We start from the raw sequence: 15,687 nt of genomic DNA, 5'->3' as shown, positions 1-15,687 counted from the left end.
TGCAAATGGGCATTGTTGACCCTCTTTTCCACTTACAGTAGCTGTGCATTTCTCACCCTCATCTTATACTCGGGTCACTCAGGTTCCCATTTTTTTGTGGTAAATTAGGGCCTCGACTTATACTTGGATCGACTTATACTCGAGTATATACGGTACAAATTAAATATAAATATTGCTGCTCCCCTTGAAGAGTGATGTGCTCCTAATGACATATATAATGGGATAGGGGGCGCTATAGTGTGATGCTAATGTATATGTTCAAATACCTTAAAGGGTTTACACTACAAAATATTAAAGGGGTTGTAAAGGTAAATTTTATTTTTTTTTAAATAACAAACATGTCATACTTACCTTCACTGTGCAGCTCGTTCTGCACAGAGTGGCCCCGAACCTGCTCTTCTGGGGTCCCTCGGCAGCTGTTTCAGCTCCTCCCCGCAACAACTAACCACCTTAATGCGAGCTCCCTCGCATGGTGGTTAGTTATTGCGGGCGCGCTCCCGCTCACTGTATCACTCGGCCCCGCCGTGCCGCGTCATTGGATGTGATTGACAGCAGCGCGAGCCAATGGCTGCGCTGCTTTCAATCCATCCCTTGTAGCCAATCAGCGACCAGGCTGAGCTGCAAAAGAGAAGACGGGAGCGAGCAGCGGAGATTTGAGGGGTCAGGTAAGTAAAACGGGGGGGCTGGGGGCGGCGGTATTGTCAAAAGTTGTTTCACCTTAATGCATATAATGCATTAAGGTGAAAAAACTTTTACCTTTACAACCCCTTTAATATTATGATAAATAGACAATAATTAATATAAAATTAAATATTCAATTGTCCATCTCAACACCAACTGTGAAAAAAATATATTAAAATAATATTAATAGAGTCCCAACAGATTGAAGATGGTAATCAGAGTTCAGGTGAATCCAACAACGAAATACTTCCAACTGTGATGATATCTTCCAACAAATTTAATAAGTGATCCTTCAGAAAACCTAAAGTCAGCACCCAAAGTGAATGGATATGTAATCTGCTTACCAGAAAAATTTGACTTCTTTAATTAAAAAGATAGTCAAACAACGCTTATGCAGGATAGTGCCTGCTTACATGGATTGGAGATATATGAGAACCTTCCTCCTCAAGGATAAATGCGGGATATACAAACAACCTTCCTCCTCAAGGATAAATGCGGGATATACAAAGAGAATGGAGAACATCCATAGCGTAATAACATTTATTAAGAATAAATTATGAAATTGTAGCCAAATGACTCCTTACATTTAAAAGTGCCTGTCCCGGCACTGGTGCTGCTGGCTTGTCATATCGAGTGGTGTGTTGTGACAACCTCGCGTTCACCTCCGTGGATGGCGTGCGTTCCACCGGCTCCAAACGGCAACCAGAGGGACCAGACGTGGCGTAGAATAACATGACCAGGTACCGCCTCGATGTACGTTTCGTGAGTTAAGTCTTCAGGAAGCGTTATTACACTATGGATGTTCTCCATTCTCTTTGTTTATCCCGCATTTATCCTTGAGGAGGAAGGTTATCGCATATCTCCAATCCAATCTATGTAAGCAAGCACTATCCTGCATAAGCGTTGTTTGACTATCTTTTCAATTAAAGAAGTCAAATTTTTCTGGTAAGCAGAATACATATCCGTTCACTTTGGGTGCTGACTTTTTAGGTTTGGTGAAGGATCACTTATTAATTTGTTGGAAGTATTTAGTTGTTGGATTTACATGAACTCTGATTACTATCTTCAATCTGTTGGGATTATAAAATTTAATATATTTTTTTCACAATTGGTGTTGAGTAGAGGTCGACCGATATGGGTTTTTCTCTGGCCGATGCCGATATTTAGAAATCGCGCTGGCCGATGGCCGATATATGATGCCGATTTTTTTTGGGCCGATATATTAGGCTGATTTTTTTTTTTCCCTTCATCTCATAAAATCTAACAGTTAGACCCCTTTCACACTGGGGCGTTTTTCAGGCGCTTTTGGGCTAAAAATAGCGCCTGTAAAGTGCCTGTAAAACGGCTCCCCTGCAGTCTCAGTGTGAAAGCCCGAGTGCTTTCACACTGAGGCGATGCGATGGCAGGATGTTAAAAAAAAGTCCTGCAAGCAGCATCTTTGGAGCGGTGTATACCGCTCCTCCACCACTCCTGCCCATTGAAATGAATGCGCACCGCTGCCGAATCGCCTGCGAAGCGTTTCGGCAGCAGCGCTTCATGGGCACATTTAACCCCTTCCTTGGCCGCTAGCTGGGTTATAAGCGCCCCGCTAGCAGCCGAATAGCGCCGCTAAAATGACGGTAAAGCGGCGCTAAAACTAACAGCGTTTTACCGTCAACGCCTGCCCGCTCCAGTGTGAAGCAACCTTAAGTAATAAGTGATACAGAAAATTTTTTACATTTAAACATTTATTAAACAAAACAAACCTCCAATCAGTTCACTTCTCTGTATAATTTAGATTTAAAAAAAATAACTATATCTTAAATATTAAATACACAAAAACAGGTAATCAAAACTTTTGGATGAAAAAAAAATGTGCTAACTTTACTGCTTAGTTTTTTTTTTTTAAATTGCGTTTGAAAGACCGCTGCGCAAATACCGTGTGACATAAAATATTGCAACAACCGCTTTTTTATTCCCTAGGGTCTCTGCTAAAAAAAATATATATAATGTTTTGGGGGTTCTAAGTGAATTTCTAGCAGAAAATACAGGATTTTTACTTGTAAGCAACAAGTGTCAGAAAAGATTTAGTCTTTAAATGGTTAAACTGAGAGCTTCTACACACGGAGCTCAGTTCATTGATAAAAAGAACGAAGTCATTTGCAAGTCCCGATGAAGTTATAATCGGCTTTTTTTATCAGCACAATCGGCTGATGCCGATTAAGTAAAAAAAGCCAAATATCGGCCGATATATCGGCCGGCCGATATATCGGTCGACCTCTAGTGTTGAGATGGACAGTTGAATATTTAATTTTATATTAATTATTGTCTACTTATAATAATATTCATATTTTGTAGTGTGAATACTTTAAGGTATTTGAACATATATATTAGCATCACACTATAGCGCCCCCTATCCCACTATATATATCATTGTGCGTGATGCCTTAACATTTGTATGGAAATGCATTTGTAAAGTTAATGGTTAGTGGCTGGGATTATTTGCTGAAAATAAAAATGTAGAAGTGAGTTAAAGATGATGCAGGATATTCTAAAGGCCCTGTAAAACACAAGCACTGGGGTTTATTTACTAAAGGCAAATCCACTTTGCACTACAAGTGCACTGCAAATGCACTTGGAAGTGCAGTCGCTGTAGATCTGAGGGGGACATGCAAGGAGAATAAAAAACAGCATTTTTGCTTGTACATGATTGGATGATGAAATCAGCAGAGCTTCCTCTCATTTCAGATCTTCCCCTTAGATTTATAGTGACTGCACTTCCAAGTGCATTTGTAGTGCAGAATGGATTTGCCTTTAGTAAATCAACCCCACTGTGTCTATATGTTAGTTTTCTAATTCATTTGCCATAGCACATACAGACTAAGCTGATGCCACCTATTTGACTATTTGGTATCCTACACACTCTTTAGCTAGTCTTTGCCTTTACAACCTTTGGGCTCTTTCTCACGGGGCGGATCAGTGATGATCCGCCCCGTGAATATCCGCTTGCTCAGCGGGGATCGCTCCGCCGATCCCCGCTGAGCAGGAAGATGACAGGTGCATCGCTGCACACTGCAGCGACGGACCTGTCAGAGCGCCGCTCTCCCCTATGGGGGGATCGGATGATGACGGACCGTAGTGTCCGTCGTCATCCGATCCGAAAACGGATGGAAAAGTAGGTTTTTCCTCCGTTACACTTTTCGGATCGGAGCGGGTCGGATGTCAGCGGACATGTCACCGCTGACATCCGATGCTCCATAGAGATTCATGTATGTCCGTTTTTCATCCGAAAACGGAAGGATGAAAAACAGACATACGGATCGTTAGTGTGAAAGAGGCCTTTAAATTGTATTTCCACGTTTTAATTCAATTTGGGATTACACCAATTTTATATTTGTGTGTCCCCCATTCACATAGCATAACTTCATTTTTTATTTATTTTTTTTAATCCAGCTTACCTTTTGTTTAAATGCCGCAGTAGGATTCTACCCAGCAAAGAGTAATCCTACTAAATTGTCTTTATTAGGGGGATGGGCAGCTGTGCTTGCTATAATTAACACTGTACTGTGCAGGCAGATCTTCATTATTGAATACTGTCTATCCTAACAGAGGGTTAAAGATTTAGGGCCCTTTTTCACAGGCGGTCTGATCAGGTCTGCCTGAAAAACTGACAGGCTGGCCTGACCCTCCATTCACCCCAAAAAAGCGGCTGATATCAGCGGTGACCATTGTTCCTAATTTTTACTGACAGTCTACTGACTGGAATGGTACCAGCTGATTGGAGAAAAGCCAATATAGCACCGATATTTGAAAAGAGCCCAAAATACATCCCTGGGAATTACAGACCAGTTAGCCTAACATCAATAGTATGTAAACTCTTGGAGGGGATGATAAGGGACTATATACAATATTTTAGTAATGAGAACGGTATCATTGGCAGTAATCAGCATGGATTCATGAAGAATCGTTCTTGCCAAACCAATCTATTAACCTTCTATGAGGAGGTGAGTTGCCATCTAGATAACGGAAGGCCCATAGATGTGGTGTATCTGGATTTTGCAAAAGCATTTGACACAGTTCCCCATAAACGTTTACTGTACAAAATAAGGTCCGTTGGCATGGACCATAAGGTGAGTACATGGATTGAAAACTGGCTACAAGGGTGAGTTCAGAGGGTGGTGATAAATGGGGAGTACTTGGAATGGTCAGGGGTGGGTAGTGGGGTCCCCCAGGGTTCTGTGCTGGGACCAATCAGGCATATTTAATTTGTTCATAAACGACCTGGAGGATGGGGTAAACCGTTCAATCTCTGTATTTGCGGACGCTACTCCCGCTCTGCAAGACTCTGGTCTGGCCACACCTAGAGTATGCTGTCCAGTTCTGGGCACCAGTCCTCAGGAAGGATGTACTGGAAATGGAGCGAGTACAAAGAAGGGTTACAAAGCTAATAAAGGGTCTGGAGGATATTAGTTATGAGGAAAGGTTGCGAGCACTGAACTTATTCTCTCTGGAGAAGAGACGCTTGAGAGGGGATATGATTTCAATATACAAATACCATACTGATGACCCCACAATAGGGATAAAACTTTTTTTCACAGAAGGCAGTTTAACAAGACTCGTGGCCACTCATTAAAATTAGAAGAAAAGAGGCATTGATAGTTTCAAGAAACTATTAGATAAGCACCTGAACGACCGCAACATACAGGGATATACAATGTAATACTGACATATAATCACACACATGGATTGGACTTGTGTCTTTTTTCAACCTCACCAACTATGTGACAAGTCTGCTGACACCCGCCGCTATCCGATCCTGTCCACCAAATCGGATTGTGACCCTGTTCCTTCTCCACTCTGCACAGTGAGCGGAGACGGATCTGTCACCTGCCTGCTCAGCAGGGATCAGCGGAATGATCTCCCGCTGAGCAAAGCGGAGTCCACCGAGCGGACCGCTCGTGTGAAAGGACCCTTCGAGGTTAGGCTGCTTTTATTGTATGTTAATGAGGACAGACTCACTCTGATGTTCAAACCTTGCAGTCATCTATAACGGCTATTCCTGAGACATATCCAAAAGGTAAGAAATGGGGAATGCTGTGTTAAAAGAGAAAATTTGAGTTTAAAAAAAAAACAAAAACAAAACATCCATCCATTGAATTGATTCAATGCTGCATCTGTACCCCGCCACCTCTACACTGAAAACTGAGCTATCAAATGTCACTGATCGCTCAGTTGTCCCCTCTGTTCTGAGCAGAGAGCCGTGACTGACAGTCTCCGGCTCTCTGCTCTGCCCCTCCAGCGCTTGCTGGAGCTCCGGGCTGTGAAGGGGCGGAAGCGGCTGGCTCAGACTAACGGCAGCTCCCTGAAAGGCTGAGCCATCTGCCAGTCCTGGTTTCTGGGTGGATCACAACTATAAAGTTAAGATCAGTCCAGTGCCTGGACTGGCTGAGCAACGTCAGTCGACTTTAGCCCGCCGTCGGCTGAAAACAGATAACAAGACTGCAGAACGAACTGCACTCCTATGATTTATAGGAGAAGTAGGGCAAAAAAAAAAGTTTGACCATGCTTCTCCTTAATGGAAACACATTATAAATATGTAATGGGGTTTTCTCAAATTTTATTGAAAAAGTGAAAATAAACTTTTGAGTTTTATCAGTAGCCAGAGACAGTTTTACCATCACAGTTAATAGCCTGAGTTTGGGCTATATGGTCACCCAGCTGAATTCTAAAATCTTCAAAAACAAAAATTGCCACTAAAAGTAACTGGGGTCAGATGACGCTTCTCATTCAACCCAAAAATGTGAGGACATCCTGTGAGTTCACGGTGTATGAAATACATTTGTGGGGAGGGATTTGGAATTGAGGTATTAAATGAACTACTTACGTGTGTTTTTGTTTTGTTTTTTTCAGGACCCTTATTTTATGAAAAATCATCTTGGCTCATATGAATGCAAACTATGCCTTACCCTTCACAATAATGAGGTGAGTTAAATCCCGCTTTGTAGGTGTCCAGTGTAAGAGTCATTGGAGATAAACTTGAACCTCCTTCCTGCTAGCACTTTTACTCATTTGATAGGGCTTGTGTACACAGATGTTGTTTTTTTTACGCATTTGAAGGGCATCAAATGCAGGTCAGCAATTTCCAAATTAAATTAATGGATGAAAGTTTGGCAGCTGCATTTTTTTTTGCACACAGCATATCCTATTGCGGTGCATTTGGATTGCATGTAAGCAGGTCAAACAGTCTTTTCTTGATAAATGCTCTGTTTTGTAATTTAATTTGTGCATTTGATTAGAAAAGGCTACGTTTTGACATGAACACCCATGTATACAAGCCCTTACAAACCCATTTAGTTACCCAGTTAGTCATCTTAATTTCTGTGTGCTTTCCATATCTTGTTTAACATGTGCAAGGTTTCAATGTGTATGTAAAATGTTTACCATGTGTGACTTCCCGAGTCTACAGCATCAAATGGACACCAGACAAGATTTGGTATTTACACCAACATTTTTCTCATAATGAGAAGATAATATGGAAAATTATAAAGAGCCAACTATACTCTAAATGTACTAAATTTGTTTTATCCACATCCACTATCTTTCACAGTTTTGAGCACAACTAAAATAAAAATTAAATGAAAATAAAGTACCTTTTGTTCCCAGCATCTACCCAATGAATGACTACAAATTTTTGGGTAAACGGTGCAAACAACTGCTGCACAGACAGATCTTGGCTTGCAAACTATCGGCAAATCCCACAAATGTGCACCCAGAAGAGTTCTGAGACATACAAAGGGCCTTACCTGGTTAAAGAGACTGTCATGTATTTCAAAACAAACTCGGCAAAAGGCAACCATTTATACTTTTCCAGCACAGCTGGTGCTGCACAGAGGAAAAAATTGCCAGCAGAATCTTTAGCATTCAACACTTCCAGGAGTGTCAAATGTCTCCCTCCACTGCCACGTGCTTTGATTCTATCTGCTTCACCAGTCCTGAATACAGTAGTGCCACAGAGGCCAGCAGATAGAACCAAAGCATGTGGCAGGGGATGCAGGCACCCACCCAAAGTGTAATATGGTAAAGATTCTACTAATTGTTTTGCTCTGCGAGAGCATGAAAGTTGTGGGAATTACCAGCAGCTTAAGTAAATGGTCTTTTTTTTTGTCCATTGAGGGAAACAAAGGGGTTTATTTACTAAAGGCAAATCCACTTTGCACTAAAAGTGCACTGCAAATGCACCTGGAAGTGCAGTCGCTGTAGATTTGAGGGGGACATGCAAGGAAAATAAAAAAACAGCATTTTTGCTTGTACATGATTGATAAAATCAGCAGAGCTTCTCCTCGTTTCAGATCTTCCCCTCAGATCTAAAGCGATTGCACTTGCAGTGCAAAGTGGATTTGCCTTTAGTAAATCAACTCCAAAGTCACCTTTGAGTTTAACCTCCTGCCTACAGGAGGATTGAGCACTATCGGCCCTCTCAGGTAAGGAAAACTCCTCCTCCAACTACTCAGTTTTTCCTAGTGTCCTAGAAGGATGAATGTTATGTCTTCAGCTCTGTATTAAAGACTTTTTTTTTTTTTTTTTTTTTTTCATTTAAGAGTTTTCTTTTCATCACTGCTTGAGCTCTTGTCTCGTTGATTGCAGCTCACTGGCATGGATATCTTCAGCCTGGCTTTTGGAGTACTGCATCCAGGCACTGCTGGACTGAATGCTGTGGGGATAGTCTGAAAGTAACCTTTAAAAACTTGGTGCTTTCCAGACTTCGCTCTAATCATAGTTTGTGCCAGAGATGCTGGCATTGCCTCAGCACTTACCCTTCATCTGAAAACTCACTTAGTCAGTAGACTGGTTGGGCCGGGCAATGGGAGCTACTTCATTTATTTGAATCGCTGAGCACTGTAATAGAATGTCCGACACTCTGCTTGAGTTCTTCCATCATATACCACTTCCTCCAGTCTTAATATAGATATTAGATATTATAGCCACATATTACAACCAAGAACTAGGCAGGACTCATTTTGGAACTCTTTGTTTGAACAACAATACAGGCTTTTATACACTTGAGAAGGACATTACCCCGCTTTGCATAATGACACAGGGCGGGGTAAACTTTACCTCCTCCAGTAACATGACACACCGGTATTCAACTATCCAACAGTAGACAGTCTTATCAGCAGGGAGGGCTGTTGGAGGAATCCCCTCCTCCTTTACATAATGACACAGGGCGAGGTAAACTACATTCATTAACAAAAGGCACACAGACAGGAGGGGCTGCAGGAGAACCCCCCCCCCCTTAGCTAATCCATATACACATATACGTCCCATAATAGCCACACCTCAAACAATCTAACAGTCTGAAAGGGGAAATTATTTATCTTCATATTTCTTGAGGGATATTGTTCAGAAATATTAATGTCCTAAGTGAAAGAGCCCCTTCATTCTTTTAGCACAAACCACACATAAAGAATCCAGAACAACAGGGGTAAAAGGAAATGCTGAGTCCGGTGTGGTTGTCCGGTGTGTTGGGTTAGGCAGACCCGACTGGGGTTCTCGGTCACCCTGTGCCCCTAATAGACACAGGGTAACTTACACATAGGAGGGGCCGGGGGACCTGGAAAGGAGTTTCTAGTGCTCTCCAAGGTAAGCTGGGTTCCAAAAGCCCCCCCACCCAAAGTGACTTCTGTCACAGGCACCATTTTTCCCAGCAGTTTAACCACAGAATAAGTTAACGCTGTGGGATTGAGTGTTGGTGTCATTTTCTGGTTGGAGTGTTGCCCATGCGCTTTTCCACCATACAGCAATCATTCAGAAGACCTCTCCCCTATGCTGCTTCTTCTTGCAAAGAGCCACTGAGACCTTCTTTGATCTTTTTCTTCTGCTGCCTACAGTGACTTTGGTCACCTGCAGCCATCGGAACCTCATCTGCTACCAGCTGTATAAGCTTAGTAAGTACCTGAGGCCTTGCCTCTTACTCTGAGCCTATATGTTGCTTCATGTCTGATTCTTATCCCAGACACAGGGGGCAGTCCCGTTGTACTCTGTGCCCCAGCTCATTTTCTACTAAAAACTCTGGGGATGCTTGCTGTGCTCCTCCTGATGATCTTGCCATTTGCAGCATGGAATCAGGTTACCCTCTACTCCCTCTGGTCACACTTTTAGAAAAATTGCTTTGCAAATGTCTCCTCATTAACGCGCAATTAACAAATAATACCTGTAATGTTTGTAATATGTCTGTAATGTCAGTTTCTATTTGCTGTCTTTCACTGGGCGAATGTAACATTCCTTACCATAAAAATTGCTTTAAGAACATTCAACCATAAAAGTTAAAGAATATTCAACAATTGAGAAAATAGCCTAACATTACAGGTGAAGAACATTCAACCAGCAATGGAATTAATATGAGGGAGACCTCAGCACTGTGTGCAGTCTGAAGATTCAACTGTGAATGGAAAGGTTGGAGAGTGAATCTACAGCTTCAGTGTAAAGTGAAACATTTAGTAGTGGTATTGCTACCACTGCTAAATGTATTGGCTTCTTATTCAGGACTCCTATTTGTTAGGAAGCCAGCATCCGCTGGTGTCCTTACAACCAGTGACTCATCCCTGCCTGACACAATTAGCTGTCAGCTGGGTATTCCTGGCTTCCAGGTGAATGTAAACAAAAGGGATAGTGTATGGTTTGACATGGATTTATTGACATGGAGGTGGGAAAAAACATTGCACCTCCCCTGAATCCATACCAGACCCTTAGCCGAGCATGCTGCCTGGCTGACCAGGGTATGGAGGAGGGTGCGCGTGTGCCCAGCCCCTTATTCACTGCGATCCTTGTGATGTCATTGACTGTATGGTTAATCTGAGCTGACCTTCCGTTTTCTTGTTTTGCCAGTATTCCTGTAGGTAGAAGTATAACCCAAACACACTTGACTTCCCGTGTCTTCCGGCAATGGGCTCGGGGTGACATTTTTTTTTTTTCTTCAGCCCAGGTTCACTTTGAGCTGCGGGAATGAAGCCGTGCGAGCTCACTCCTGCATGTCAGTCCGATTTTACAGTACTTTTTGAAATCGGTGCTGTGCCGCATCGATTAGGATGGTGCCATTGATGGCAATTGCTGCAAAAAAAGCTCCGGTGTGAACCAGGGCTTATAGTTGAAATCTGTTAGGGCATGTTTAAGTAAGTTGGATCAATTAAATATTGATTGCTTTTAATAGGTTACTGTACTATACTTCCTGTCTTTAACATAGTTCATAGTCCTCTCTTGCAGTACCATAAAAACAATGTTGGGTCACTCTTCATAGTAGCAACATTCTTTTAAAACTTTCATTGTTTTGGTTGCTAGCAATAAACATAAATTCTAGTTAACCAGTTTACAGTTTAATAGGGTTTATGATGCTGTGGCATATATGTTGTATCTGATACCACTTTTGGCTCTAGTATTTGTTTTGTTTATTTTTTATTTTTTTTGTTTTTTCTTTAACTTACTGCTTTTGTGTTATAACTGTAAAGTGATAACTATCGGCATTAAGTCTAATATAGTACTTACGGCATAGGCATTGATGGTGTTACATTTTCTGTTATTCCTTGGTTTACCTTTTACCATAATAAATAATTTTTTTTGTGTTACTAGGGAAGCTACCTGGCCCACACACAAGGAAAGAAACATCAGACTAATTTGTAAGTAGTCAAGTGCACAATTTGAGAGCAGTTATTCTGATATCAGACATTTGGTTCACATTTCTTTTTTTTCAGGGCTCGGAGAGCAGCAAAGGAAGCTAAAGAAGCTCCTGCACAACCAGCACCTGAGAAAGTGAAAGTTGAAGTTAAAAAGTTTGTCAAGATTGGACGGCCTGGATATAAGGGTATAGAACCTGCTTTTGTTTTGCTGTATCAACACTTGCTGTCAGTTATATTTGTCATTTAGGTTTACCATTTTCTATTCTACTTTTACAGTGACAAAACAGAGGGATTCTGAGGTGGGACAGCAGTCATTGCTGTTTCAGGTAACAAGATTTTTTTTTTTTTTTTTTTTCTTACTACGGTTGAGGTACAGGATGTGATGTTTGATATGTAGCATTCCTTTGATTTTCTCTTCAGAGAAATGTATAGTTTTATCAGCTTGATCTAAATTGTAATGTCTTACATTTTAAGAATCTTGTTTCTGTGTACAAGTTGTAACTATGTACAGTATGTGGGGCAGCCATATTTGGTAGAAAAAAAATGAACCACCTCTGAGGCTTATAACTTACGCACGAGCCACTTTATTAGGTACAATTGTTTAATTGCTCGGTAACACAATTTGCTAATCACATGGCAGCAACTCAGTGCATTTAGGCATCTAGACGTGATGAAGATGACTTTCTGAAGTTTAAACTGACTATCAGAATGGGGAAGAAAGGAGAATTAAGTGACTTTGAACGTGGCATGGTTGTTGGTGCCAGACAGGCTGGACTGAGTATTTAAAAAAACTGCTGATCTACTGGGATTTTTAAGCACAGCCATCTCTAGGGTTTACAGAGAATGGTCTGAAAAAAGAAAATTATTCAGTGAGTGGCAGTTATGTGGACGAAAATGCCTTGTCAGAGGAGAATGGGCAGACTGGTTCGAGATGATAAAGGCAACAGTAACTCAAATAACCACTCGTTACTACCAAGGTATGCAGAATACCAACTCTGAATGCACAACACATCGAACATTGAAGGAGATGGGCTACAGCAGCAAAAGACCACATCAGGTGCCACTTCTGTCAGCTAAGAACAGAAAACTGAGGCTACAATTTGCTCAGACTCACCAAAATTGAACAATAGAAGATTGGAGAAACGTTGCCTGGTCTGACGAGTCTCGATTTCAGCTGCAACATTTAAATGTTAGGGTCAAATTTGGTGTAAACAACATGAAAGCATGGATCCATCCTGCCTTGTATCAACGGTTCAGGCTGGTGGTATAATGGTGTGGGGAATATTTTCTTGGCACACTTTGGGCCCCTTGGTACCATATTAGCATAGTTTAAATGTCATGGCCTACCTACCTGATTATTGTTGCTGACCATGTCCATCCCTTTATGACTACAGTGTGCCCATCTTCTGATGGCTACTTCCAGCAGGATTATGCACCATGTCACAAAGCTCAAGTCATTTCAAACTGACAACGAGTTCACTGTACTCCACTGGCCTCCACAGTCACCAGATCTCAATCCAATAGAGCACCTTTGGGATGGGAGATTTGCATCATGGATGTGCAGCAGAAAGCTTCATGCAGTTGCTGCAGAGTTTATCATGTCAATATGGGCCAAAATCTTTGAGGAATATTCCAACACCTTGTTGAATCTATGCCATTAAGAATTAAGACCGTTCTGAAGGCAAAAGGGGTCCAACCTGGTACTAGCAAGGTGTACCTAATAAAGTGGCCAGCGAGTGTATTTCCACACAGAGTAATTGTACAGAGTCACGACAAGCTCTCTCTGGCAGCTTACAGACCACAATATCGTTTTTCTCTTTTTATTACATTTGAATAGACAAAATTATAAGGTAGAAGTATCAAGAAGGCTTAAAAATTTGAAGTTTCTCAGACTACAAACATAAACCTATTGTACCGGTATCGAGGCGCTTCCGTACAGTAGGAATGGAAACAAACAGTAGGAATGGAAATATTTATATGCATTTTGTAAATGTCTTTGCAAAGACCATGTGTAGGTTAATAAAAAGAATGTAATTATGTATGAGTGATGATAGGGTTGTGTGTCATTCTGGCATTGTAGGTAACATCTATAGGGCTTTAGAGAGCCCGGATCTATCAGATTTAAACTATAGCGTCCGATCGCAGGGCGTCAAGGATTTCTGCTTTTTTTTTTTTTTTTTTTTTTTTGGTCAAAGAATGCTCAGAAAGGAAAGTATAAAGGAAGGAAGACAAATTAGGGCGAAAGGAAAGAAAGAAATGTGTCAGAAAAAGGAAGGTTAGTTATGGGGCTCCACAATCTCCCGATCTCATGGGAGATTGGTCATCTGTGGTGGATAAAAAGCTGTGGTCATAGCTAATTATGAAAGTCTAGTCCAGTGAGGGCCACCCTTGGCACCCCAGATGTTTTGTTTTGGAACTATATTTCCTATGATGCTACTGCACTCTGCAGAGCAGTTGGGCATCATGGGAAATGTAGTTCCAAAACATCTGGGGTGCCAAGGTTCGCCATCACTGGTCTAGTCACTTCAGTATTTTTGTTGAAGCTAAACCCTGCAAGAATAACTCAAAATTATATCCTCGGTAAAAACACCTTACACTTTAACTCTGAGCTCTTTTTAACCTCCTGGTAATCTGATGTAGCAAGTTATCCTGCTCATTTTTTTGTTTTTTTTGTTTTGTTTTTTGTTTTGTTTTTTGTTTTTTTGGTAATGCTGGTAATTGATTGCATGTTTCATGTTTTATTTGTTTAATCTGCATTAGATTGACTATCCAGAAATAGCAGAGAGCATCATGCCTAGACACCGCTTCATGTCTGCTTATGAACAGAGGATAGAACCACCAGACAGACGTTGGCAGTATCTTTTAATGGCAGCAGAGCCCTATGAAACCATTGCCTTTAAGGTGAGTCACTTCCTATCTTTATTTAAGAATAAATTATTACAAATTAAAAACAAAGTGTACTTTTTAAATGTTATACTTGCATCATATATTTGTCTATATAGAGCAGTGGTGTTCAAACTGCGGCCCTTTGCTTGCCTTAATCCGGCCTTTGAACCACTATTCCATCAACTGACACCATCAATCCCAGCCACTATTATTCGTATTGATACCAACAATGTGGCCTCCCATTTATAACCAATGATGGGGAATGGTTTGTGTCCACTGATGCTGGGGCGTCTTTTTTTACTCCCACTGACCACATTCCGGCCCCTCCCTAAAGCCTGAAGGACCATAAATTATCTCTTTGCTTAGAAAGTTTGGAGACCCCTGATTTAGAGGAATGGCTATATCTAGGACTTCCTGTCTTGACAATTTTCTTTTTTCACCTCAGCTTTATCTTTTTCTGATCCTGTTTTTTTAGAAGCTGCTTTTTCTGCAGTGAAATATTCTGAATCTACAGTATAGTATAATGTCTGATTTTGTATACTTATATTTTTATCTCTTTTGTATAGGTTCCTAGCAGAGAAATTGACAAGATCGAAGGGAAGTTCTGGACACACTGGAATAGAGAAACTAAACAGGTAACTTACCAGCTTTATCAGGAGTATGGTGAAGCCCTGTTAGAGAAACTTATTTCAAAGACGAAAATTGTGCCTTTTTTTTTTTTTTTTTTTTTGCCTTTTAATTGAAACTGTGTGACATAACGAACAGTGCCTTGAACTGGGGAATGTTAATTTCCAGATTCTAGGTGGAAAGGGTTTACAAGGAACTTGTCAAGTAAATGAACTGGTTAGTTACTGTCCTGGAACAAGCATGTGCATATCATGGGTTGGTATGCCTAATATGCATAGTGGGGAAAATACTTGTTTGATCCCCTGCAGATTTTAGTTTGCCCACTTACAAAGAACTGAAAGGTCTATCGTTTTTTTTTATCATAGGTGTATGTTAAATGATAGAATATCAACCAACAATCCCCAAAAAATCATATGATAAAATAGTCATAATTTGAGTTGCAGTTCAGTGAGCAAAATAAGTATTTGATCCCCAAGCAAAACATGACTTAGTACTTGGTGGAGAAATCCCTTGTTAGCAAGCACAGAGGTAAGACGTTTCTTGTAGTTAGTGACCAGGTTTGCACACATCTCAGGAGGGATTTTGGTCTACTCTTCTTTACAGATCTTCTCTAAATCCTTAGTGATTGTAAAGGCATTGTAAAGTGGTTTATCTTAATGCATTCTATGTATTAGGATAAGAAGCCTTCTGTTTGCAGCAGCCCCTCTAATAGTTACCTGAGCCCCATCTCTATCCAGCGTTGTTGGAGTGCCTCGGCTGCCCGAGACTCCCCTCCTCATTTGCTGAGACAGCAGTGTGGCACCATTGGCTCTCGCTGCTGTCAAACAAACAGTCAGTTAGCCAA

General features: G+C 41.1%; 1 protein-coding gene across 2 annotated transcripts in view; it reads left to right on the top strand.

Moving 5' to 3' along the window:
• Positions 1-15,687, top strand: part of SF3A2 (splicing factor 3a subunit 2) — a 32,134-nt gene that overhangs the window by 12,581 nt on the left and 3,866 nt on the right. For both annotated transcript variants that reach the window (XM_073596498.1, XM_073596508.1), the window contains exons 3-8: positions 6,571-6,642; positions 11,284-11,330; positions 11,406-11,515; positions 11,607-11,656; positions 14,091-14,231; positions 14,783-14,851. In XM_073596498.1, the coding sequence (XP_073452599.1) occupies positions 6,571-6,642; positions 11,284-11,330; positions 11,406-11,515; positions 11,607-11,656; positions 14,091-14,231; positions 14,783-14,851 (489 nt within the window). The remainder of the gene's footprint in view (positions 1-6,570; positions 6,643-11,283; positions 11,331-11,405; positions 11,516-11,606; positions 11,657-14,090; positions 14,232-14,782; positions 14,852-15,687) is intronic.

Source organism: Aquarana catesbeiana, linkage group LG01, assembly GCF_042186555.1.
Source record: "Aquarana catesbeiana isolate 2022-GZ linkage group LG01, ASM4218655v1, whole genome shotgun sequence".
Taxonomy (NCBI): domain Eukaryota; kingdom Metazoa; phylum Chordata; class Amphibia; order Anura; family Ranidae; genus Aquarana; species Aquarana catesbeiana.
The sequence above is the reverse complement of the archived record's forward strand: the minus strand, read 5'-3'. Positions and strand labels throughout refer to the sequence as shown.